The sequence below is a fragment of the Bos javanicus genome, chromosome 18 (assembly GCF_032452875.1).
Source record: "Bos javanicus breed banteng chromosome 18, ARS-OSU_banteng_1.0, whole genome shotgun sequence".
Taxonomy (NCBI): domain Eukaryota; kingdom Metazoa; phylum Chordata; class Mammalia; order Artiodactyla; family Bovidae; genus Bos; species Bos javanicus.
The window spans coordinates 51,255,283-51,282,025 of NC_083885.1; the positions used below are offsets into that span (position 1 = coordinate 51,255,283).

At 50.3% G+C, this 26,743-nt stretch overlaps 1 protein-coding gene across 3 annotated transcripts in view; it reads left to right on the top strand.

Moving 5' to 3' along the window:
* The window catches only part of GRIK5 (glutamate ionotropic receptor kainate type subunit 5), a 68,684-nt gene that overhangs the window by 36,035 nt on the left and 5,906 nt on the right, over positions 1-26,743 (top strand). For 2 of the 3 annotated variants that reach the window (XM_061388420.1, XM_061388422.1), the window contains exons 13-17: positions 11,388-11,504; positions 11,670-11,779; positions 12,168-12,341; positions 23,325-23,490; positions 24,030-24,255. In XM_061388420.1, coding sequence (XP_061244404.1) covers positions 11,388-11,504; positions 11,670-11,779; positions 12,168-12,341; positions 23,325-23,490; positions 24,030-24,255 — 793 coding nt within the window. The remainder of the gene's footprint in view (positions 1-11,387; positions 11,505-11,669; positions 11,780-12,167; positions 12,342-23,324; positions 23,491-24,029; positions 24,256-26,743) is intronic. The other variant, XM_061388421.1, reaches the window with a different exon arrangement.

Genomic DNA, 26,743 nt, shown 5'->3' on the forward strand with positions numbered 1-26,743 from the left:
AGGGGACGTCAAGGGGCTTCTTCCACCTACAGAGCAAACAGCCACCAAAACCTGGGCCCGTGAGTGTCCCGTCCTGAAGAAGGGTCCAGGCGGCCACCGCGGTGTCCACAGCTGTGAGCTGGTCAGACGCCAGATGGAGCCGGCCTCAGGTTGGAAGTGTTCCCACGTGATCTCTGACAAGCCACTTCACCTCTCTGATCTCAGTTTCCCCTCTTGAAATGGGAATGATGTTCCCTCTGTCACAGATTTGCAGGGAGTGGGCAAGGGGGGATTCAAGGCCCCAGGACAGAGCCTGGGTCACTGGGGTCTTGCAGGTTCGGAATTTGGGTGTGTTTGTTTTTTGTTTTCCTTTTTGACCTCGCTACGTGGCTTGAGGATCCTAGTTCCTCAGACAGGGATGGAACCCGGGCCTCGTGAGTGAAAACACTTGATTCCCAACCACTGGACCACCGGGAATTCCTTCTTTTTTTCTCTCTTTTTGGATTGTATTTTTATTGTGTTGTGCACGGGAAGGTTTTAAGCAGGGAAGGTGCCATGATCTAATTTCTTTATTCTTTTTTTATTGAGGTGAAGTTCATATAAAAGTAACCATTTTAAAGCATACAATTCAGTGGCATTTAGTATATTCACAATATTGTATAACCATTGCCTCTCTCTAGTTTCAAGACATTTTCATGAGCCCCAAAGAAAACCCAAACCCAACAGCAGTCACTGCCATTTGCCCCTTTCCCCAGCACCTGGCAATTACCACTCTGCTGTCTGTCTCCATGATTTACTTATTCTAGACATTTTGTATAAATGGAACCAGCCAATATGTGGCCTTTTGAGTCTGACTTCTTTCACACAGCACAGTGTGCTTGAGGTTCATCCACATTATAGCGTGATGAGTACTGCCTTCCTTTTTAAAAAAGTATTATTATTATTCTGGAGGAGGGCATGGCAACCCACTCCAGTATTCTTGCCTGGAAAATCCCATGGACGGAGGAGCCTGGCTGGCTACAGTCCATGGGGTCACAAAGAGTCTGACACCACTGAGCTACTGAGCGCGTGTGCGCACGCGCGTGCACACACACACACACACACGTTATTACTATTATTATTATTATTAGGCTACCCCGTTCAGCACGTGGGATCTTAGTTCCCTGACCAGGGATGCAACCTGCACCCCCTGCATTGCAAGTGTGGAGTCTTAACTGCTGCACCACCAGGGAAGTCCCCTGCCTTCCTTTTTGAGGCTGAATAATATTCCATTACATGGATATAGGGCCTTGATTTAATTTCAAAAACATGTAAAAATGATTACTCTGGGCAGGGCTTCCCTGCTGTCGCTAGTGGTAAAGAACCCACCTGCTGATGCAGGAGACAAAAAAGATGCAGGTTCGATCCCTGGGTCAGGAATATCCCCTGGAGGAGGGCATGGCAACCCATTTCAGTATTCCTGCCTGGAGAATCCCCTGGACAGAGGAACCTGGCAGGCTACAGTCCACAGGGTGGCAAAGAATCGGACGTGACTGGATGACTGAGCGTGCATGCAGTGGTGGCTGAGAAATAACCGTAGTGGCCCAAGAGTAGAGACAGGATGGTCCATTTCAGAGGTTGTTGGAAGGTGTGGAAGAGGGAAGACGCTGCCTGGTGCTGGGGTGGTAGCTACGTCAGGTGTACCACCAGGTAGGGTGTGTGCCAGAGGCCAAGAGGAGTCAAGTAACTGCAGGGTTTGGCTAAACAGCTGGGCAAAACCGGTAAAGCCAGTTTCCATGGTGGGGAGGATACAGGGAGTGGGGAGGATGAGAGTTATCTCTGGGCGTGGATCATTGGAGATACCTACTTGAAATTCAAGTGGAGACAAAAGGATTTCCTTGTGCGACTGGGCATGAATTATTTAACTCATCCCCTACTGATGGATATTTGGATGGTTTCCAGTTTTTGCAGGCATAGACAATGCTACCATCAACTGGGCCTGTGGATTGGTGGGGGTGTTCCTGAGGGATAAATTCCAAGCAGTGGAAGCATTGGGTCAAAGGGTATGAATATTTTTTAAGTACATACTGCCAAATGGCCCTTCAAAAAGGTTCCACCAATTTATATTCCCACTCAAAGTGCACGAGAATGTCAAATTTCCCACACTCTTGCCAACAATGGGTATTATCAATCTTTTAAAAAAATCTTTGCCAACCCGAAAGGCTAAAAATAATCTTAGCGTTTTAACCTAAACACAGTGTCACGCGGCTGCACATTAACCCCCATGTGGATGTACTGTAATTTATTGAAACGCTTTTTAGTTGTTTCCAGGTATTTTTATCCATTTGTTTGTGCTGTTATAAACAACCACAAGCAAACATCTTCATGCAGAAAAGCTTAGCCTGCATGTAGCTGACTAGAATTGACTCTCAGTAGAATTACCAGGTGAAAGAGGAAAACCCTTTGTATGGCTTTTGTTATATATTGTGTTATATTGTTATATATATATACTGCTTTCTGGAAAGACTGTACCAGGTTCTTCTTTCTTTTCTTTTTTTTTTTTCCAGCTGTGCCACATGGCATAAAATGTCTTAGTTCCCTGCGTGCACGCATGGTCAGTCACTAAGTTGTGTCTGACTCTTTGCGACTCCATGGACTGTAGCCCACCAGGCTCCTTTGTCCCTAGGATTTCCCTGGCAAGAATACTGGAGTGGGTTGCCATTTCCTTCTCCAGTGGACCAGGGATGGAACCCGAATCTCCTGCATTGGCAGGCAGGTTCTTTACCACTGAGCCACTTGGAAAGCCCCTTAATACCCTGACCAGGGATCAAACCCATGACTCTTGCGGTGCAAGCTCGAAGTCTGAAACACTGGACCTCCAAGGAAATCCCTTCTTTTCTCTTTTTTCAAGCCCAGTTTCTTTTAACACCAGCTTTGTCTCAGCACTGAGGAATTGATGGGTTTTTAGATTTTCAGACAACCTCCTATCATTTTCATAGATGGCAAGGCATTTTGGGTTTTCCTGCTTTTACTGGTGGACCACCATAAGGGTTCTGTGGCTGTGTGATCGATGCAGTCTGAGCCCAGGTTCCACTCAGGAGGGGCCCGATGGATCTGTGGACTCCCTCTGTGTTTCCCCAGGTCTGGGTTGTATAATTGGGACAGACGTATATGGCAGCTGGCAGAATCCCACGTTGGTTTTCTGACCCGTGGAGTCAGGATCATTGTTTTAGAAAGTGCCAGTGGAAGCCCCCAGAACGCCCCACATTTCCCAGGATGGAAATCCAAAAGCAATTCTACTGCCTTTGGAGGAACTGCAGATTAGTGCCGCCATTAATGGCTCAAAAGAAGCTGGGGTGGTGATCTCATCTTTGTTCCACTGACCTGTGTGGGGATTCCCCTAGCAGTCCAGTGGCTAAGACTGTGCTTCCAATGCAGGGGGCTTGGGTTTGATCCCTGGTCAGGGAACTAAGATCCTGCATGCCACAAGGCACAGCCAAAAAACAAATAGACAAAAAACGACTGACCTGTTTGGCTTGTGTGGAAGGCAGATGGATCTCGGAGAATGACTGTGGATTACTGTAAATGCAATCAGGTGGTGATTGCAATTGCAGTTGCTGGCCCAAATGAAGTGTCTTTACTGGAGCACGTCAGCACAGCCCTTGGCAGCTGTTGTGAGCTACTGACTGACCTGGCAAATGCTTTTGTCTCCATACCACTTTCCAAGGACCACCAGAAGCCAGGAGTACAAACCTTGAGTCTTGCTGAAGGCTGACATCAACTCTCTTGCTTCTCGCCATCACCTAGACCACTGAGATACAGTGTTGCCCTTGTCCATCACACTGGCAACATTCTGCTGATCCGATCTTAAGAGGAGGAAACAGCATTTAGTAAGGAGGTTGGCAGTAAACCCACTGCTGGTATCAGTCAGTTATGGTCCAATCTGGAGACAAAACACCAGTTACTTGAACAGAATCATGTTACTCAGTTGTGTCTGACTCTTTGCAACCCTACGGACTGCAGCACGCCAGGCTCCTCTGTCCTCCACTATCTCCCGCAGTTTATTCAAAGTCATGTCCATTGAGTCGGTGATGCTATCTAACCATCTCATCCTCTCCCGCCCTCTTCTCCTTTTGCCTTCAGTCTTTCCCAGCATCAGGGTCTTCTCTAATAAGTTGTCTCTTCGCATCAGGTGGCCAAAGGTATTGGCGCTTCAGCTTCAGCTTCAGTCCTTCCAATAAATACTCGGGGTTGGTTTCCTTTAAGATTGACTAGTTTGATCTCCTTGCAGAATCATATCAGCTATTTTTGTATGTTTGTTTTTATTTTATTTTTGGTCGCAGTGTGCATGCAGGATCTTAGTTCCCTGACCAGGGTTGGACCTGTGCCCCCTGCAGTGGAAGCTCTGAGTGCTGAAACTGTGCACCTCTGATGAACCCATGTGTGAGGATTCAAAGCCAACCAAAACGCAGATTGGGACTTGAACCCACGGTCCTTTTTATTTTATTTTTTAATATTTATGTATTTGGCTGCGTTGGGTCTTAGCTGTGGCTTGAAGCATCTTCACTGCATCATATGGGATCTTTTGGTGCAGCACGTGGACTCTCTAGTTGCGGGCACTGGCTCCAGAGCTGGCAGGCAGGCTCAGTGTTGCAGCACATGGGCATCATTGCTCTGCAGCTTGTAGAATCTCAGCTCCCCGACCAGGGATCAAACCCGAGTTCTCTGCACTGCAAGGTGGATTCGTAACCACTGGACCACCAGGAAAGTTCTGAATCACCTGTCTCTTAATTAGAATCACTCACCTGGTGTCCAAACTTGGGTTCTTTGAGTCTCAGCACAGAAGGAATTCAGGGAGAGGCAAAGTGATAGGCAAGAAGTAGAATTACTAATATTCCACTTGCTTGTGTGGGATGCAAGTGGGCAGGTGCGGGGGCTGTGGCCCAAAAACTACATTTTGGGCTTAACTGGTAGCTCAGAAGGGAAAGAATCTGCCTGCAATGCAGGAGACCTAGGTTTGATCCCTGGGTTGGGAAGATTCCCTGGAAGGGGAAATGGCTACCCACTCCAGTATTTTTGGCTGGGAAATCCCATGGACAGAGGAACCTGGTGGGCTACAGTCTATGGGGTTACAAAGAGGACACAACTGAGCAACTTATACCCTTATAAGTTGACTGAACACTAACACTTATAATCAACGGAAAGTGGAGAAGGGGGGAAAGGACCACCTTCTTCCTCTTTCTTCCAGTTGATGTCAGGCTTACATCACTAGCTTCTTTAGAGTGTTTGACCCTATGAGGTCAAACTAGGACTGTCACAGAGCTTATTGAAATCAGCAGAATGGTGGTAACATGTCCTAAAATATGTTGAATCATCTCAGTTTCCATGTAACGACAGTCTCTTGCTTTGAAATGTTAACCTTTCCCTTAAATCTGTCCTTAATCCTAAGGATCATTATTTTGCTGATCTCGACCAGCACAATGCAAGCTTCATTTTTTTTTTTTTCTTTCACTTAATGACCTGGGGCATATCGCATGCTTTTACTCATGGCTTTGTAGTTAAGCCAACCTGCTGCATCCCAGGATGTTGTAATAGCTTTCTTGAGTGACCCTTACCTTAGAGTAGAGCTTCCCCGGTGGCTCAGATGGTAAAGAGGCTGCCTGCAGTGCAGGAGACCTGGGTTTGATCCCTGGGATGGGAAGATCACCTGGAGAAGGAAATGGCAACCCACTCCAGTGTTCTTGCCTGGAAAACACCATGGACAGAGGAGCCTTGTGGGCTACAGTCCATGGGATCACAAAGAGTTGGGCATGACTAAGCGATTTCACTTTCGCTTTACCTTAGAATGGTCTCTTGGAGTTCCCTAGGTTTTCCTGTCTATCTACAATCCCCTACTGGGACTTATACAGCCATCTATGTAACTATCTATTTTTATCCCTATCAGTTTTTAAAATTTTATTTTAAAATATTTCTTTATTTGGCCGCATCCGGTCCTAGTTAGAACGTGTGATATCTTCACTGAATCTTGTGGGATCCTTCCTTGTGGTGCCTGGACTTTCTCATTGTGAGGTGCGGGCTTAGTTGCCCCAAGGTATGTGGGATCTTAGTTCCTCGACAAGGGATCGAACCCACGTCCCCTGCATTGCAGGGTGGATTCTTAACCCCTGGGGCCATCAGGGAAGTCCCATCCATATCAGTCTTAACCACTGGACCACCAGGGATTTTTCCTCCTATCAGCTATTGGAATAGAGAGAATTTAATATAGCTATTTGTTGCGCTTCCCTGGTAGTCCAGTGGTTAAGAATCCGCCTGCCAAAGCAGGGGACATGGATTCGATCCCTGTTCTGGGAAGATCCTATGTGCTGCGAAGCAACCGAGCTTGTGCCACAACTACTGAGCCCCTGCTCTGGAGCCTGTGAGCCACAACTAGAGAGGTGCCCCCGCTTGCCACAACTACAGAAAGTCCTTGTGCAGCAACAAAGACCCAGCATAACCAAAAATAGACAAATCTCTTCAAAAAAGAATTGTTAGCTTGGGAAATCCCTGGCAGTCCAGCGGTTAAGACTCTGTACTTTCTCTGCTCAGTGTCCGGGCAGATCCTGCAGGCTTCACAGTGTAGCCAAAAAAAAAAAAAAAGAATTGTTAACTAGATGTAAAGTTGTTAGAGGGCTTTCCTGTTGTCTCAGTGGGAAAGAATCCACCTGCCAATGCAGAGACGGGGATTCTATCCCTGGGTTGGGAAGATCCCCTGGAGAAGGGAATGGCAACCCACTCCGGTATTCCTGCCTGGAGAATCCCACGAACAAAGGAGCCTGGCAGGCTACAGTCCATGGGGCTGCAAAAAAGTTGGGACACAATTTAGCAACAAAATGAAAATTGTGAACCTGCTAACCAAAAGAGTAAAAAGGAAACTAAGGGATCCTGAGGGTAGCAGCTGCAGGAAGCACCCACCACCCTGAGGGCTAAGGGGAAAGGAGAAGAAGTTAGAAAGACTGAAACTTAGAAACTCGAGAGAGGCCCAGTAGAGCTGAGACTCAGACCTTTGAGGCAGAGATGCTGTTGGTCTGGTTTTGCGGATGTTTGGTGGGACTTTGGATTTGAGCAGCAACTTACCCCTGGGTCTCACTGTGTGTGCTGCTTCCGTCCTTTTACCAAACAATTTGTAAGACTTTTCATTTTGAGGGAGACCCAGAGTACAAAGACTGCAGCAGGTGCTGGCTTCATGTAATCTGACCTGACTGACGCCCGGACCTGATGACCCGGCAGATCCAGGGATGTGCAGAGTGCTGGTGGCAAATAGGGATCAGGCAGCAGGAGGTCACTCACTGCAGACCGCGAGGGCTTTGAAGCAAATCAGGCTCTTTTCTGTAGATACTATTTTTTTCAGTTTGAGAAACTGCTCATTACTGGGCCCCCATAGAGATCGAACACCTCCCCATGGATAGTGACCATGTGACCTGAGGACTCGTGTGATCTGAGTATTGTCATCTGTGCTCCAGTCAGGGTCCTACTGGGAAACAGGTCACTCCAAATATCTGAATGAAGAGAAGTATTCACTAGGAATGAAGTTGCTAACTAGGTGACTGGGAGGGTAAAAGTTGAAGTCCGGGGCCAACTTTTTCTGCAAGGGGCCGGATGTAAATAGTCCCAGCTTCCAGGTCATCCTGTCGCTACTCAACTCTTTTGTCTGGAAAGCAGTTGCAGACGATAGCTAAACGAGTGAGGCTGGCTGGGTTCCAGTAAGACTTCATTAACAAAATTGGGCAGATGCACTAGACCTGGCTGTGGTTCACACACCCTTGCTCTCAGGCACGGAGGTAGCAAGTCAGGAAGCCCCTCTGTCTCAAGTTCCGAAGGAACAGAGAGGAGCTGACGCTGTTGGAAACTGAGGAAGGGCTCTTTGAGGCTCGTTCTGCAAGCGCTTGTTGTCCTTCTTAGTCGCTAAGTCATGTCAGACTTTTTTGTGACCCCCATGGACTGTAGCCTGCCAGGCTCCTCTGTCCATGGGATTTTCCAGGCAAGAATGCTGGAGTGGGTTGCCATTTCCTTACAGGGGATCTTCCCGACCCAGGGATCGAATCCCTGTCTCCTGCATTGGCAGGCGGATTCTTTACCACTGAGCTATCAGGGAAGCCCACTGCAAGTGCTAGGAGGCTGCAGACTGGATTTGTCTGCTGTCCTGGGAAGAACCGCAGCTACCTTTGGTGCAGAAAGGAAGGCTGGGGACCCGAGAGCCCACTGGAAAGTGCAGGTCACTCTGATTCCTCCAGCCCTGCAGCCTTCCTCTGGCGCCCCCTACAGGGAGCCGATGGCACAGCCCAGATGGTTTGCACAGAGCTGGTGCACAGGGCAGGCTGGGGGCAGCGGGACAGTCACAAGTGGTTGGTTTTTGGACATTTAGACAACCCCTCGCCCCCCATCATTTCTACAGGTGGCTAGTCACTTGGCTTCTTCCCAATTTCATCCCAGAGATGAAACTGTCAGGGTCCCCTTGGGGAAGGGAAGTCTTCTCAAAAGAATGGGTGTCTCTTTTGGGAAATGAAGAGGCGGGGAGGAGGAGGTGGAAAGGGAGGGGGAGTTTTAAGTCTCTGAGAGGAGTCTAGAAGGAACTTTCAGCCTTTAAGGATCTGTCTGTCCTCTGTTCAGAATGAAATCTGAGTCTGACCACCACCACTTTGCCCGCCCCCAGCATCTCCATGGACACCTTTAGTCAGCTTTCTCCCTGCCCATCTCACCCCTATGCCCGCTTCCGCTCTTGCCCCTGTGGTCTGTTCTCAAGGCAACCAGATCAGGCACCTCCTGCTCACACCCTCTGATGTGATGTCTTCCACTGTCCTTGGAGCAGAATTGGCCGCCTCACCCTGGCCTGCAGGGCCCTGAAGGGCCCTGGTCCCCACTCCACTGAATTTCCCACCCCTTACTTTCTTTTTCTTTTTTTAATATTTATTTATTTGGCTGCACCAGCTCTCAGTTGAAGCACACAGGATCTTCAATCTCAGTTGTGGCAAGACCAGGGGTCGAACCCGGGTCCCTGCTTTGGGAACACAGAGTCTTAGCCAATGGACCACCAGGGAAGTCCTCTACCCCTCCCTTTCTGCTCCAGCCACCCTGGACACTGTCTTGGGTGCAGTGGGGAAGCCACCCCTGGGTTTTAAACAGGTGATTATCACTTTGGATTGGGGGTGTTATTAGCGGAGGTGGGGTTGTGTGGCAGTGAGGAGGCTGATGGGTTATCATGGAGGACCTTTGTCAAGACAGACCTCCTGGGGTGCATGAAATAAGATTCCTGTATTTGCTGGCATTGTTCCTGACAGTTCACGTATTAGTCATAAGAGGGGCAAGTGCACAACAAAGGAGAAAACCGGAATTCCCTGGTGGTCCAGTGGTTAGGACTTGGTGCTTTCACTGCTGGGGGCACAGGTTCGATTCCTGGTCACAGAACTCAGAATCTGCAAGTTGTGGGCCAAAAAAAACACAAAAAACAAAAAAAAAACAGAGGGAACCACTCCTTACTCTCAACATGCAGAAATCCCCAAGGGTGGGCTGTGAACCCAGTGTGTTCTGGGCCCTTGCCACACGTCGAAGCCTCTGGCTTCACCATCGCTGCTCCCAAGTCTCACTGGGGCCATGTCGTCTGACCCCCACCTGGCAGGAATCGTTTCACCTGCATATCTCCCTCTGCTCTTGGTTTGTCTTTCGAGTCTGTCCTCTTTCCCTGACATCGAGTTATCTTTCAGATGGGTCTCTTCTCCCCCGGTCGCGGATTTCATTTGGGCCCCACGTGATCTCTCTGTGACCCTGGTTCTGATGCAGACTGTGGCACCCCTCTCTCCTTCGAGGCCTGAGCCCTCTCTCCCTTCCCCCAGTTCTGCCCCAGCCTCTGTTACCTCCCATGCTGCCAGTCTCAGTGCCTTGGGGAGGTGAGCACGTCCCTCCTCCCAGACCAGTGATCCAGGACCTTGACTCTTCTGTTTCAGCCCCAGGGTTTAAGGTCTGTGCTTGAATTGGGAGTCAGTGCTGGGCCCAGTTGAGGCCGTGGGGGCAGAGCCGGTGTTCATGGAAGAGGCACCCTGGGAGCCGGGTCCCAACCCAGGAGACGTCTTGCCTACATGTATTGCCCCCATTTTACAGAGAAACAAACTGAGGCTCAGAGACACGGAAGCCCCTGTCCCGGGTCACCCAGCGAGCTTGGGTCAGAGCCAGGGCTCCCTCCTCCCACACCCGGCCCGTACCAGCTCCCTGCCTCCTCTGTCATGTATGTGTGCGTGTGAGGCCACGTGTTCATGTGTGTGCACTGTGCCTCCAGGGGATGACCCCCCCACACCACATCACCTGCTCTCGTGTACTGGGCACGTGTCTGTCTGCCTGAGTCCACGTGGGTAGCCTGTGTCTGGACACTCATGTGTGGATTTGGCGTGGTGCGCATATGTTGCTCGTGTAGACTTGACCGTGTACAGTGCTCACATGTGCAGTGTGTGTGTGTGTCTCCAGGGTCTGTATATGTGTGTGTGAAGTGCCAGGTTTTTTCCCAGCCTGGGTCCTGCCCACAGCTAATGACTGACTGATGTCCACTTGAGCAAGATGGCCTCTTTGGGTCAGGCATCCCGGTGCGCCTGCCAGACCTCCCCAACACACCCTTTTCTCCCTCCCTTCACCACGTCAGACGTGGACCCCAGCCACCCACCCTTCCCTGACTCAAGACTATGTGCAGCTCCTCTCGAGGTCATTCTCTCAAAGGAGCTGGGCGTAGTCCTGGGTCTCAGGATGCCTGGGTGCACACACCTGGGTCCGTAGCACCTGTCAGGGGCAGGAGCGTGGAGGTCACACGTCTGTGTTATGATCCCCAGCTGTTGTGCCTTTATTCGTCAGTGCCTTGGCCTCTCTGAGACTCAGTCTCCCCAGCTGTAAAATGGGGCTAGTACTGGCCCCCAGGGAGCTGTTGAGAAGATTATACAAGATAAACCCTATAAAGTGGCATCTAGCTCGGAGCCTGGCACAAAGTAAGCTTGATAAATGTTACCTGTTGTTAACTGTTCATACCGAAGAGAAACCAAGGCTCCCGGAGGGTCCTGAGTGGGTCAGCGTCCGGGCATCCTGACTCCAATCTCAGGACCCCGGCGTGGTGGGAGGGGCGGGGGGGTCTGTGGTAGATTTTATAAAGCAGGGCCTTAAATGATGAGCTTGACGTTGGGGGAGGGGAGCGGGAGAGATTGGATGAGGCGGGGCAGCTGGGAGGAAGGAGGACGTGAGATGACGGGTCCAATATGGGCCCAGGGTGCCAGGACCCCTGGCTCCTCCTGCCGTCCTGCTCTCTGGGTGTCTCTCTCTTGGCTTCTGATACTCCAAATCGTTCCCTCGGTACAGCTCTCTCTAACTGCGCGTCTGTCTCCCTGGCCCACCCCTCTGCCCCCATCCCGCCTCCCCTCCAGCAGAAGGCAGACCTGGCTGTGGCTGCGTTCACCATCACAGCTGAGCGGGAGAAGGTCATCGACTTCTCCAAGCCCTTCATGACCCTGGGGATCAGCATCCTCTACCGGGTGCATATGGTATGGTTCCCCTGGAGACGTGGCTGGGGGTGGGGCGGGGGTGGCATTGAGGCTCGAGGGAGACAGAGGCTGCAGGCTGGACCTTGCCTGCCGTAGTGGGGCTGTGGACCCCGGGGCTTTGGGAGGGTCTGGGGGGGACTCTGTTCACACTCCCTCCCCCACCAGGGCCGCAAGCCCGGCTACTTTTCCTTCCTGGACCCCTTCTCTCCGGCCGTTTGGCTCTTCATGCTTCTTGCCTATCTGGCCGTCAGTTGCGTCCTGTTCCTGGCCGCCAGGTGAGCCCGCTACCTGCTGCCTGGGAGGGAGGGGGCAGGGCGGACGCAGGAGCTGGGCTCTCTGCAGCTGACCTTCCTGTCTGTCCTGATTGTCTCGGCTCCACTTGGAGTCTTAGGTTCCCTGCACCCGCCCTCCCTTCTCCCTTTCCGGCCCGTCTCTGTGTTTCCTCCCTGTGTCTCTGGCTTCTGCTCCGTGGTCCTCTCCAGGGCTCTCCCCTTCTCGTTCTTCTGTCCTCTTCCTCTTTTGCCCCCACTGTCTGTGTGTGTGTGCCTCTCCCTGCTCGTCTGTGTCTCTCTTCCTCTCCATGTGTCTTCCCGTCTCTTCTCATCATGGTGGCTCTCTCTCTCTCCTGTTCTCTTTCTTCCCACCCGCTGTGTCTCTCCACAGGCTGAGCCCCTACGAGTGGTACAACCCGCACCCGTGCCTGCGGGCGCGCCCCCACATCCTGGAGAACCAGTACACGCTGGGCAACAGCCTCTGGTTCCCCGTGGGGGGCTTCATGCAGCAGGGCTCGGAGATCATGCCCCGGGCGCTGTCCACGCGCTGCGTCAGCGGAGTCTGGTGAGAGGCTGTCTGCCCGCCCCAACTGGGGTGGGTGGGGTGTTTTGGGGGTCCCTCCTGAGACCTGGGCCCATTCCTGTTCCCCACGCCAGCCATGTGATGGGACACGGGGTAGAGCGAGCTAAGCCCCAGCTCTGCAGCTCACTGGCTGTACGACCCTCTCCATGCCTCAGTCTCCTCATCCGAGAAATGGGAGTAAAAATGCCCACGTCTCATGTAATCAGGACAGCATGAGTGTGGTGGTCACTGTCTGGGACATTGCCCCAGGCAATCACAGAGACTAGAATCCTTGAGCCACAACAGGCTTCACTGTCCAGAGGCCAAGGCTGAGGCCCAGTCAGACACCTGCTCCCTCAGAGCCCCACAGGGACCCAGTACCTTGAACAGAGCTTATTTTGACTCTGAGACAAGCTCCGAGAAGCTTCATACCAGAGAGCAGACACTGACAACCGGTGGTGTCTGGTTCATAGCTTTACATTTTTTGGATTAGTTGTCATTTAAAAATTGGGCAAATTCACTTACAAATTCAGACTTCTTTCTTCTTAAAAGAAAAATACCTAATTAAATTAGTTTATCTGTTGGCCACGTGGCATGTAGAAGCTTAGTTCCCCAGATCCTATAGGGATCGAAGCCATGCCCCCTGCACTGGGAGCTCGGCTGTTCTTAACCACTGGACTACCAGGGAAGCCCCAGGCTTCTTTCTTTTTCTGTTTTGTTTTGGCTACGCCACACGGCTTGCAGGAATCTGTTTCCCAGCCAGGGATTGAACCCCGGGCCTCGGCAGTGAGAGCCTGCTGCCCTAACCATGAGGCCACCAGGGAACTCCCCACATTCAGATTTCTCACTTCTGAAAGCTTTGGGAGCTCTGGTGTTGCACAGCTGGCACTCCCACCTGGTGTCAATGCCGCTCCATTGGCCCCAGGCCCTCTGCCTCCCTCGGTCACTTTCTGGCCTCGCTTCCGTAAGCGCTCATGTCTGCCACCCTGTCTTTGATTTATTTAGCCCCATGATATGTGGGTGGAGAAGGCAATGGCACCCCACTCCAGTACTCTTGCCTGGAAAATCCCATGGACGGAGGAGCCTGGTAGGCTGCAGTCCATGGGGTCACGAAGAGTTGGACACGACTGAGCAACTTCCCTTTCACTTTTCACTTTCATGCATTGGAGAAGGAGATGGCAACCCACTCCAGTGTTCTTGCCTGGAAAATCCCATGGACAGGGGAGCCTGGTAGGCTGCCATCTCTGGGGTCGCACAGAGTCGGACACAACTGAAGTGACAGCAGGGGGATGGTATGTGGGATCTTAGTTCTCCAAGCAGGGATGGCACCTATGCCCCCTGCATCAGGAGTGCAGAGTCTTAACCACTGGACCACCAGGGAAGTCCCCATCCTGTCTTTTAAATAGCAGATGGGCTTGGTTGCAGCTCATGTGACTCTTCTCAGCTCCTTTTCCTCCTTCAGTTCAGTTCAGTTCAGTCGCTCAGTCATGTCCGACTCTTTGCGACCCCATGAATCGCAGCATGCCAGGCCTCTCTGTCCATCACCAACACTCAGAGTTCACTCAGACTCATGTCCATCGAGTCGGTGATGCCATCCAGCCATCTCATCCTCTGTCGTCCCCTTTTCCTCCTGCCCCCAATCCCTCCCAGCATCAGAGTCTTTTCCAATGAGTCAACTCTTCGCATGAGGTGGCCAAAGGACTGGAGTTTCAGCTTTAGCATCATTCCTTCCAAAGAAATCCCAGGGCTGATCTCCTTCAGAATGGACTGGTTGGATCTCCTTGCAGTCCAAGGGACTCTCAAGAGTCTTCTCCAACACCACAGTTCAAAAGCATCAATTCTTCGGCGCTCAGCCTTCTTCACAGTTCAACTCTCACATCAATACATGACCACAGGAAAAACCATAGCCTTGACTAGACGGACCTTTGTTGGCAAAGTAATGTCTCTGCTTTTGAATATGCTATCTAGGTTGGTCATGACTTTTCCTCCTTAGAACCACAGAAAGCCGAGGAGCACGCCTAGAACAAGGAACATTCTCCAAGTTTTATGGATTAGAAGGCCGAGACCTAGAGAGAGGAAGTGGTTCCCTAGAGAGTCCGTTAGGCTAGAGGCAGGGTGAGGCTGAGCCAGCTTCCCGCCCCAGTGCCGCCCACCCCGCAGTCCCTGGGTGCTGCCTGAGCCTGGCTCTGCTCCCTAGGCCCTTGGTGACCTCTCCAGGGGCACCCAGGACGTTGGGCCTGGTCCGCGTCTGTTACAGTCAGTGTGTCGATAGTCATTCAGCACAAAGTGCTTCTGAGCCCTTTCTATGTGCCACTTACTCAGGTGGAAAATTAAGAGGCAAAGGAGCTGAGAATAAATAAGTAAAGAGATAAATAAACACAAGGACGTCATATTTTATGCCAGGATTGTATCCCAGTGATACTGTCTGATTCAAAACTTGTTCATTCAAGACCAGCCATAACGGTGGCAGGTCTTTCTCTCAACTAAGTGGGACTATCTACCATCTGGCAGTTGTTTGCAATTTGCTTGGCCCACTAGCTTTGAAACTTTTGAATCTCAATGATTTCTTTTAAATGTCTTGGAATTGGCATCACTTCAGGAGTTACACCCTGCCTTCAGTTTTCTGTTGCTGTTGCAACAAATTACCACAAACTTAGTGGTTTTAAAAACAATGTAAATTTATTCTCTTACAGTTCTGGAGGTCAGAAGTGCAAGATAGATATCACTGGGCTAAAGTCAAGGTGTTGGGAGGGCCAATTCTGAAGGCTCTAGGGGAGAATCCATTTCCTTGCCTTTTCCAGCTTTTAGAAGCTGCCTGCATTCCTGGGCTTGTGGCCTCTTCCTCTAGCTTCAAAGCCAGCAGCACAGCATCCTCAAATCTCTCTCTGACTCTGACCTCCTTCTTCCCCTTATAAGGACCCCTGTGATTCCATGGGCCCACCTGGATACTCCAGGTCAATCTCCCAAACTCAGGATGCTTAACTTAATTCTATCTTCAAAGACCCTTTTTAACAAAAAAATTATTTATTTGGATGCACTGGGTCTCAGTTCTGGCACTCAGAATCTTTGATCTTCATTATGACATGCCAGGTCTTCAGTTGCAGCATGCTAACTCCTAGTTACGGCATATGGAATCGAGCTTCCTGACCAAGGATCGAATCTGGGCCCCCTGCACTGGAAGTACAGAGTCTTAGCCACTGGACCACCAGGGAAGTCCCCTGTAAAGAGCCTCTTACTCTGTGAAGGAACATACAAGTTCCAGGGATGTGCATATAGACGTCTTAGGGGCAAGGATTTCTTCTGCCTACCACACATCCTAAGTGAATTTTATTAGCATTTTAAATGTAACGATGTATCAGATGCACATAAGCTGAGCTACTGAAGAAGCCAACAGGGTGCAGTGAAGAAGAATGAAGATGCTTAGGAAGGGCACCTCTGAGGGAGGTGACATCTAGGCTGAGTCCTAACGGTGCAAACAGAGGCAGACCTGCCAAGGAGAGGGAGGCACATTCACCCAGGCGGGAGAGGGCTGCCTGTGTGAGGAGGTGGCTGCTAGGGCAGGGAGGGACCCGCCGTGACAAATCTGGCTGAGTCCCCAGGTCAGATGGGGGACCAGTGACCACCTCTCTATAGCCCATCCCTTCTGCTCCTCAGTCAGGGACCCTCTTCCCCAGCTGGGTGTTCTATGCCCCAGGGATGTGATTGCCACAGGAACAGCAGCAGCCCCCCAGAGCCCGCTTCTTGGGCCCCTCATCTCGTGTCCATCCGGGCCACAGCCTCCTGCAGCCACACCCAAGGGCGCATCATCATTTGGGACAGTTCTGCCTTGATTCTTTATTATTTTTGGCCATGCCCCATGGCCTGTGGGATCTTAGTTCCCCAAACAGGGGTTGAACTCGCACCCCCTGCACTGGAAGCCCCGAGTCTTAACCACTGGACTGCCAGGGAGGCCCCAGTTCTGCCTTGAAAATCAGTATTTCCGAGTTCATGCTCTGACCCCAGCCCTGTCCCTCCTGGGCTCCCCCATCACTCCCTTGAAGTTGGTCCTTACACCTCCTTTGCCCTTGTCAACTTCTCAGGCCAGGTCACCCTCTCCTCACGCCCTCCTGGTAAAGAAAGCCCCCAAACCTCAGGTCTCGCTCTGTTCCCTTCCCCACGTCCACCAGGGTCACATGTGCCCCCTTTATTGATATGGCCAGCACACCCTGTTAGCCATCCTCTTTCTAGAAACTCTTTGCTCCTAGGCTGCTGTGTCTCCCTGGTTCCCTGCGACCTCTGGATCCTCTGTTCCATTTCACCATGGGCTCCTTTGGCCCTTGCTCTCTCTCACTCCACACCAGTGATTCTTCAGTGCTCACAGACTCAATGCCCTCTTTAAAAAACAAACAAAACACTATTTACTTGTTTATTTTGACCACTCCACACTGCGTGTGGGATCTCAATCCCTGACCAGGGCTTGAATGCAGGCCACAGCAGTGAAAATGCAGACTCCTAACCACTAGCCTGTGCACATGCTAAGTTACTTCAGTTGTGTCTGAGTCTCTGTGACCCCTGGACTGTAGCCCACCAGGCTCCTCTGTCCATGGGATTCTCCAGGCAAGAATACTGGAGTGGGTTGCCATGCCCTCCTCCAGGGGATCTTCCCAACCCAGGGATCGAACCCATGTCTCTTAAGTCTCCTGCATTGGCAGGTGGGTTCTTTACCACTAGCGCCACCTGGGAAGCCCCCCTTAACCACTAGACCACTAGGGAACTCCTTCAATGCCTTCTTTTTAAAAAAAAATAAATTTATTTATTTGTGGCTGTGCTGGGTCTTCGTTGCTGCATGGCCTTTCCTCTAGTGGCGAGTGGAGGCTACCCTCTAGCTGAAGTGCACAGGCTTCGCAGTGCCGTGGCCTCTCTTGTGGCGGAGCACGGGCCCTAGGGTGCTTGGGCTCCAGTAGTTGCAGTTCATAGGCTCTGGAGCACAGGATCAATAGTTCTGGTACATGGGCTCAATTACTCTGTAGCATGTGGGATCTTCCTGGATCAGGGATCAAACATGTGTCTTCTGCATTGGCAGGCAGATTCTTTACCACTTAGCCACCAAGGAACCCAATGCCCTGTTTTTATAACAAATATTTGGTACCATCTCTTTTCGGCCCTAATGAAATTCAAAGGTAATACATCAACCTACACACATGATTCAGAACAAGTCAATATAATGCCCTGATTTCAATACAAAGGAGAAAAGGGGAAGTGATTGATGATAAAACAGTAGGAAAGCAATACCTAAATGCTTGGGCGGGACTGTGCTCCAAGACAGATTGCAGTGGTCAGGTGGCCGAACCTACAGGTAGTGGATACCTTTGCAATTATGAGAAGACAGACTGTTTAATAGAATGATGTCAATACCTGAGGCGTTAAGCTTTGAAATCATTGGCAGATAAGTGTATCTGTACAAATACAAATCACCATGAATGTGAGACTCATCAACGCAGCTGGTCCAAGTGTCCACACCGTGACTCAAAGACCACAGACAGGGCTGCTGTCAGAGACACGATTTCCCCAAATTGTGAACAGTTCTTGGCAAGGTTTCAAATAAAACACCATCCAGCTTTGTTCCTCAATCTAAACAATAGGTAAACATTTCTAAACATTTCTAGAAATGTTGGTTTCTATTCTAGCCATGCCAAAAATATTTTTGTTTTTATGTCCGTGCATGCTCAGTCATGTCCGACTCTTTGCAACCCCATGGACGGTCGCCCACCAGGCTCCTCTGTCCATAGGATTCCCCAGGTGGGAACACTGGGGTGGATTGCCATTTCCTTCTCCAGGGGATCTTCCTGACCCAGAGATGGAACCTGAGTCTCCTGTGTTGGCAAGCAGATTCTTTACCAATAGTGCCACCTGGGAAGCCCTGGTTTTTATGTACCAGGGAGTTAAGAGTCAGATAATCATGTACAGGATTTTCCATGTTTAGACTAGGCTGTCTGGTCGACATCTGTCCCCACCCACTGACATCAGGACGCCACACAATCACTGGTCACCAGAGTGCCCCACACCTCACCAAGCACTTTCCGCAAACAACCCTGGGGCCACTCCCTGCCCGGGAACCACCACTCTATACCCCCAGCTTCCCTTCCCAAGTCCTCAACTGCAGATCCCTCCAGGAGGCACCCTCAAACTCAGCTTGCCCAAAATGGAGCTCACGTCCTTACTCCAAAATTGGTCCCCAGGTTCTGTCTTGGTGAACGGCCCCATCACCCCCACCACCGCCACCGCCCATCTGCCATGCTGTCCCTGGGGTTTCAGGGTGCCTGGGTTGTATCAGGCACTGAATCGTTTTGTCTTGAGTGAATGACAGCATTGACCCGTGGGGTAGATTTGAAGAGACTTGGCTTCCAGAGATTATGGTGGACCCTGGATCTTTGTGTGAGTCGAGTTTGGGTTGCTTTTGGAAAAGGCGTATTATTCATCCGTTTATCCTACACTCCACCCGCATCCCAGCACCTAGCACAGGAGTGAGCATGCGTGCTCAGCAGAGGACAGCTGCTCTTCTCATCATTATCCGCTGGAGGAGGGGGTGGTCTGGAAGGACTTCTCAGCATCTTTCCTGTCTTCAGGCCCCACAGATCTGTATCTGTACTTTGGCAGGGAGCCTAGCCCCTCTCATCTGCCTGGTGGGAGGATAGAAGGCCAGGCCAAGGCAGGTGATTGCCTTTGGGTCTAGAGCCAGGCCAGTGGGTACTTCTTTTCCCAAGTCCGTCCTGAGTCACAGGACCACGAAAGCACACACATGCATGGCACTTGGTCTGTGTCGTAACTCACTCTTAGAACAGCCCTGTGAGGAGCGACCTACAATTATTATCATTATTAATATTATTATAAATACTGTTATTTGGGCCACACTCTGAGGCTTATGGGATCTTAGTCCCTCCACCAGGGATTGAATCCACCCACTTAACATTGAAAGCATGGAGTCCTAACCACTGGCCTGTGAGGGAATTCCTGTGGGGGCCTATGATTATACTTAACCTCATGGGTGAATCCATGGTTTCACAGCTCATCAGTGATGGAGCCAGGATTTGGGGATTTTCCAGGGACCTTGATTTCTACTTTATTTCCACTGTGGTCAGTGAATATTCTCTGTAGGATTTTAATCCTTTGTCATTTGTTGAGACTTGTTTTATGACTCAGCATAGAGTCTATCCTGGTAAATGTTCTACATGCACATGCATAGAATGTGTGTTTTGCTGTTGGTGGGTGCAATGTTTTGTAAATGGGAATTAGGACCAGTAGGTTACTCTTGTCTTCATGTCTTCTATATGCTTACTGATTTTCTGTTTACTGATTCTGTCAATTACTGAGAGAAGAGTGTTGAGATCACTACTTGTGGAGAAATTTTGTTTCTCTTTTCAGTTCTATCAGGTTTTGCTTTATGAATTTTGAAGCTGTGTAATTAGGTGCATCCATGTTTGGGACTGTTGTGTCTTTTTGATAAATTGACCCTTTTGCTATTATGTAGCTCAGTTGGTAAAGAATCTGCCTGCAATGCAGGAGACCCTGGTTCGATTCCTGGGTCGGGAAGATCCCCTGGAGAAGGGAAAGGCTACCCACTCCAGTATTCTTGGGCTTCCCTTGTGGCTCAGCTGGTAAAGAACCCACCCAATGCAGGAGACCTGGGTTCAATTTCTGGGTTGGGAAGATCCCCTGGAGAAGGGAAAGGCTACCCACTACAGTATTCTGGCCTAGAGAATTGGCCAGAATTGACTATATAGTCCATGGGGTCTCAGAGTCGGACACGACTAAGTGACTTTCACTTTCACTTCCTCTTTATTCCTGATAAATTCCTTGTTTTGGGGTTACCTTTTTTGATATTCATATAGCCATCCCAGCTTTTTTTAAGAAGTATTTATTTGGCTGCACTGCATCTTAGTTGCAGCATGTGGGATCTAGTTCCCTGACCAGGGATTGAACCAGGGCCCCCTGTTCAATCACTGTAGCCTTAGTGATTGGAGTCTTAGCCACTGGACCAACCAGGGCCATCCCCAACATTTTTAGTGCAGTGTTCCATATTATATCTTTCCGCCATCCTTTCGTTGTCAGCTTACCTACGCTGTTATATTTAAAGTGGTTTTCTTATAGACAGCACGTACTTAGGCCTAGGACCAGGGATTGGCAAACTTTTTTTGAGTATTGGGCCAAATTATAAGTATTTCAGGCTTTGCTGGTCATATGGTATCTGTTGCATCTGTCTAACCCTGATTATGGTACAAAAGCAGCCTTGATTGAATGAGTGTGGTTGTGTTCCAATTAAACTTTTTTTTTTGGCTGCACAGCAGGGCATGTGGGATCTTAGTTCCCCAACCAGGGATCCAACGCATGCCCCATGCCTCCTACATTGGAAGCTCAGAGTCCTAACCGCTGGATCGCCAGGGAATTCCCCCAATAAAACTTTATGAACACTGACAGTGAAATTTGAATTTTATGTGTCACATGTCATGAGCTGTTACTCTTCCTTCAGTTTGTTCTTAAGCATTTTAAAATGTGAAAGCCATTCTTAGCCTGTGGGCTGCACAGAAACATTAAGTCAGATCTTGCCTGTGGGCCATAGTTTGCCAACCCCAGGCTGAGACCATTTACCTGCAGTATAATTATTGGTATTTGTTTGATGTTGTTTAATTGTTAGGTCGTGTATTTTTTCAATCCCATGGACTGTAGCCCGCCAGGCTTCTCTGTCCGTGGGATTTCCCAGGCAGGAATACTAGAGTGGGTTGCCATTTCCTTCTCTAGGAGACCTTCCTGACCCAGGGATCAAACCTGGGTCTCCATGTCTCCTGCATTGCAGGTGGATTCTTCACCACTGAGTCACCTGGAAAGCTCATAAAACCCAGCATTTAGTTATAAAAATTAGTTGCATTCATTCAGAAAAAATTCAGACTTTATAAACTTGGTGTAAAATGTTACTAGCTGTTTCTAAAACAAGAAATAACTAATAATGTGTGTATGTATGTTGTCTTACTTGGGGCTTATTGAGATTCTTGGATCTGCAAGTTTATAATTTTCACTAAATTTGAGAAATTTTGGACATTACTTTTTCCAATATTTTTTTCTGTTACCCCCTTACTCTCTTCTGTCTCTGGGACTCCCGTCACGGATGTGAGACCACTTGGTGTTATTCCTCAGGCCACTAAGGCTCTGTGTTCATTGTCAGCCATTTTTTTCCCTCTTTGTGTTTCATTTTTTGTGTATGTGTTTCTTTTGAATAGATTCTTTTGCTGTCTTCAAAATCTGTTTTCTGTGCAGTGTCTAATCTGTGTAGATCCTTCCAGTAAAAATTTCCTTTTAGATGTTGTATATTTCATATAGAGATTTCTGTTCTTTTCTTCCATTTCCCTCTGCAACATGTTCATGTTTTTCTTTACATCCTCGATCATTCTGAATGTCTTTGTAATAGCTGTTTAATGTCCTTGCTGCTAATTCCATCATCTCTGCCAATTCTAGTTCGGCTTCCGTTGAGCAACTTTTTCCTAGTTGTGAGTCAGTTTCCTGCACGTTTGTTTATCTGGTATTTTTTTTTTTATTGGATGACAGACATTGTGGATTTTATATTGTTTACATTGTTGCATGTATTAAAGAATCTTTGGGTTTGTTGGGTTTTTTTTTTTCCCCCGCAAGACAGTTACTTGTGGATTCTTTTGAGTCTTTCCAGGCCTGTTTTTAAGCTCTTTTAGGGTAGGTCTAGCTGTCTGTGGGGTCGCATAGAGTCGGACACGACTGAAGCGACTTAGCAGTAGCAGTAGCAGCATAACAACTAATTCTAATGTGTTATCCTTTATCTCTATTGAATGTCTTATGCATTCAAAGAAATCTCTCTACTCTGGTTAGGAGCTCAAAAGATTCCCATCCCTGTATGAGCCCTGGAAATTGTTCTCCCTTTGAACGTTCTTATCTGACCCCTTGGAGTTTTATCCAGTGCATACACAACTGACATTCAGCCAAAGATTCAAAAGAGAAGCTTTGCAGATTACTAGAACGCTGAGCATTCTGCTGCTTCCTCTTGGGCATTCTGTCTCATGAATGCCAGCCATCTCTCGGCCTTCTTGATCTCTGATCTCCATCTCTGCAGCTCAGTGAGTTTGCCAGACTCGGGGTTTTCCTTCCTGGCACGGCCGTCTATAAATTAAGTCCAGCTGGGTAATGGCAAGCAAGTCTTACTTCATTGTTTCTCTTCCCTCAGGGATCCTGGTCCTGTAATGCCTGTTGTCCTTTGTCTAAGGTCATTTCCTATACCCTGTCCAGTTTTCTATTAATAGTTCACAGTAAGAGGGTATTTCCAGACCATCTCATTCTCTTGTGTTTCTGACAGTGGAAGTCTCTGGAAAGAAAGTGTTAGTTGGTCAGTTGTGTCCAACTCTTTGTGACACCATGGACTGTAGCCCGCCAGGCTCCTCTGTCCATGGGATTCTCCAGGAAAGAATACTGGAGTGGGTTGTCATGCCCTCCTCCAGGGGATCTTCCCAACCCTGGGGTCAAATCCGGGTCTTCTGCATTGCAGAAGTCTTTACTGTCTGAGCTACCAGGAAGTCTCTGGAAGTAATACTTAAACCCAGGGAAGGGACTTCCCTGTTGGTCCAGTGGCTTCAACTCCGCTCCCAGTGGAGGGGGACCTTTGTTCAATCCCTGCTCAGGGAACTATATCCCACATGCTCAGCTAAGACCTGGTGCAGCCAAATAAATAAATAAAAATCTTTTTAAAAATGTAAACCCAGGGATCTGGCTCCAGATTCTATGATCCCAGTCCCTCCCAACTCTTTGTGATGCCATGTACTGCAGCCCACCAGGCTGCTCTGTCCATGGGATTCTGTGATCCCAGTCAGCAATCAGCCTTCTAGCCTTCTAGATGCTGGGGTCACTGGGGGGGGCACCACCAAGGGGTGCATGGCCACAGGGGCGAAGTGGCAGGGGGGCTCCAGCCCGTGGCTCACCCCTCCCACCCCTCAGGTGGGCCTTCACCTTGATCATCATCTCCTCCTACACGGCCAACCTGGCCGCCTTCCTCACCGTGCAGCGCATGGAGGTGCCCGTGGAGTCGGCCGACGACCTGGCAGACCAGACCAACATCGAGTATGGCACCATCCACGCCGGCTCCACCATGACCTTCTTTCAGGTGGGGCCCCCGGGGCCGCCCTGGCTTGGTGTTGGGGTCACCGCCACGCACAGCAGCTTAGGGTAGGGCAGGGCATTCCTCATAAGGTCCCCACAGGGCCTGGAGGAGGAAAGCTGTCCTGTTTGGCCTGGATGGAGGTCTCCCTGAAGCAGGCTGGGCCCTGGAGAGATAATGGGGTGGAGCTTCTGCTTCTCTGGATATACCCTGGGAACACTGGGAAGACAGGGCTGGGTGTTAAGCTGCGCCAAGACCCAAGGGTGGGAGAGAGAAAAAGGGTTGGAAAACAGGTCACGCCCCCTCCTTCCCAAGCCTTCAGTCCTCGGGTTCCTCGCTGGGCTGGTGGGTGTGGGGATGGTTTGGACCTGGCCTTGAGTAGTCTGTCTGTCTGTCTTGTCTCTCTCTGTCCTTGGCTCTGTCTTCCTCTGGTCTCCTCACTCTCTCCGCTTGAGGGAGACCTCCTGGAGGGCAGAGGGCTCGGGGAAAGGCAGGAGTGGAAAGACCCTCACCCGTGCTCCCCTCCCTGTGCTCCCCTTGCCCAGAATTCACGATACCAGACGTACCAGCGGATGTGGAACTACATGCAGTCGAAGCAGCCCAGCGTGTTTGTCAAGAGCACAGAGGAGGGCATCGCCCGCGTCCTCAACTCCCGCTACGCCTTCCTGCTCGAGTCCACCATGAACGAGTACCACCGGCGCCTCAACTGCAACCTCACCCAGATCGGGGGCCTCCTCGACACCAAGGGCTACGGCATCGGCATGCCGCTGGGTATGGCAGCCCTGGGTCCCCGGGCAGCCGGAGCCAAGCCGCAAGTGTGAGCAGGCCACAGGGAGGGCCAGACCCTCCCTGAGTGGCAGCCCTGGGGCCCTGGGCGGCTGGAGCCAAGCCACAAGTGTGAGCAGGCCACAGGGTGGGCCAGACCCTCCCTGAGCAGGCTGGGTGTGCTCTGTGTAGCCTCCTGCCTGTGTGGCCTTGGCCAGGTGTCGCCACCTTCCTGAGCCTCTGTGCCCTCCACCAGGATAAACAGGCCTAGGAGCCATCCACTCCAGCCCTGCAGAGCAGCTGGGAGAACCCTGTGAGGCTCGCCACCTTCTCCCATTGCCCCAGGGCCCCTCCAGGGGGGAGGGTGTGGTTTTGCTGACTTCACATTCTCTGCACCAAACCCACAGCCTGGCCCAGCGCAGGTGCTCAGGAAATGACAATGGATGTTGTTGGATGGGTGGAAGGGAGGGAGGAAGAATGATGGATGGATCTGCCAGGGAGACCTGGACGAGTTTTTCCAGGGCTGGTGCTGGAAACTCACCACTGATTCTGTCACCCAATTTTGGCTTTTAAACCTACCTATATTCTGATGATTGCTGCATTACTCACCTGTGACTACATAACAAATGAGCCCAAATTTTAGCAGCTTTGCAGTAGGGTCAGTGCTGTTATCGGGGAAACTGTGGTGCCTGGTGCTCTGAGAGACAGGATCCGGAGTCACACCAACCTGGATTACAATCCCAGCTTCCTCCCTGACTCAGGCAACAATGTCATCTGCCTCCTTCAGATAACGAGGGTGGTAATACCTACCTCGGGCTTCCCTGGTGGCTCAGCGGTAAAGAATCCACCTGCCAATGCAGGAGATGTGGGTTCAGTCCCTGAGTGGGGAAGATGCCCTGGAGAAGGAAATGGCAACCCACTCCAGTATTCTTGCCGGGAAAATCCCTTGGACAGGGGAGCCTGGGGGGTTACAGTCCATGGGGTCGCAAAGGGTCAGACACAACTTAGGGACTGAACAGCAACAGTACGTGCCTCACAGGATCACTGTGAGACCTGAATACATTTCTGTAGACCAAGGGTCTAGCACATAGTAGATGTCTGCTAAATACCCATCACCACACTTGCCCTAGTTTCTGGCACCTGGAATCATCACAGTGGGGACTCCCCTGGTGGTCCAGTGGTTAAGACTTCACCTTCCAATGCAGGGGGCGCAGGTTTGATCCCTGGTCGGGAAGCTAAGATGCCTTACAGTCCAAAAACCAAAACATAAAACAGAAGCAATATTGTAACAAATTCAATAGAGACCTTAAAAGTGGTCCACAGAAAAAAAATTTTTTTTTAAAAAAGAATTACCATAATTAGTTCAGGGTAGGATGTGGATGGGACCCAAGGATAGTTTAAGGGAAGGATCTGAGGGCAGGGAGGAGAGAGGTGGTTCAGGTCTGGGGCCATGCAGAGGAGAGGTGTGACTGGGCATGTGGCAGGTCTGATGCCCTACTGTGTGCCAGGACTGTGCTGGGTACTCAGAGGCCACAGCAGGGAGCTAGCTGCTGAGCCCCCACCTCAGCTGTCTACTGGGCGAAGATGGCAGACAGACAGTTAACACATAGCCTTATAAGGTGACATCATGTGGTCACTACTGCTCTGAAGTAAATTAGCGGAAGAGATGGACAGGGAGTGGGGTGCTTGTTGTCATCTTTTTTTATCTGGCTGCACCACATAGCTTGCCGTATCTTAGTTCACCAACCAGGGATTGAACCCAGGCCCCCCGTAGTGAAAGCACAGAGCCCTAACCACCGGACTGCTGGGGAAGTCCCTGGCATTTTAAACAGAGTTAGAGAAGACCTTTCTGAGGCACCATGTGAGCTGCACCTTGAGTGAAGTAAGGAAACGAACATTCCAGGCAGAAGCAAAAGTCCTGAGGGAGCCCCAGGTGGCAGGACCGGTGAATGCAGGATCTTGTTGAACCTGTGAACATCTTTTTTTTTCTAGCTGCAAACAGAAGTCATTGGAGAGTTTTAAGCACCAGAGAGGTGTGATCTATGACTGTGTTTCTGAAATTGTCTCTCTGGCTGCTGTGTTGAGAAGAGCTTCAGTGAGGAGTGAGGGAGGGGGCCACAAGGAAGGGAGTGGTGGTGTTCAGTCGCTCAGTTGTGTCTGACTCTTTGTAATCCCACGGACTGCAGCATGCCAGGCTTCACTGTCCTTCACTATCTCCCAGAGTCTACTCAAACTCATGTCCATTGAGTTGATGATGCCATCCAACCATCTCATCCTCTGTCCCCCGCTTCTCCTCCTGCCTTCAGTCTTTCTCAGCATCAGGGTCTTTTCCAATGAGTCAGCTCTTTGCATCAGGTGGCCAAAGTATTGGAGCTGCAGCTTCAGCATCAGTTTTTCCAATTCAGGGTTGATTTCCTTTAGGATTGACTGGTTTGATCTCCTTGCTGTCCTGGGAGGGGGAAATGGTGACAAATGTGACAGGTCGGGGGCTTGG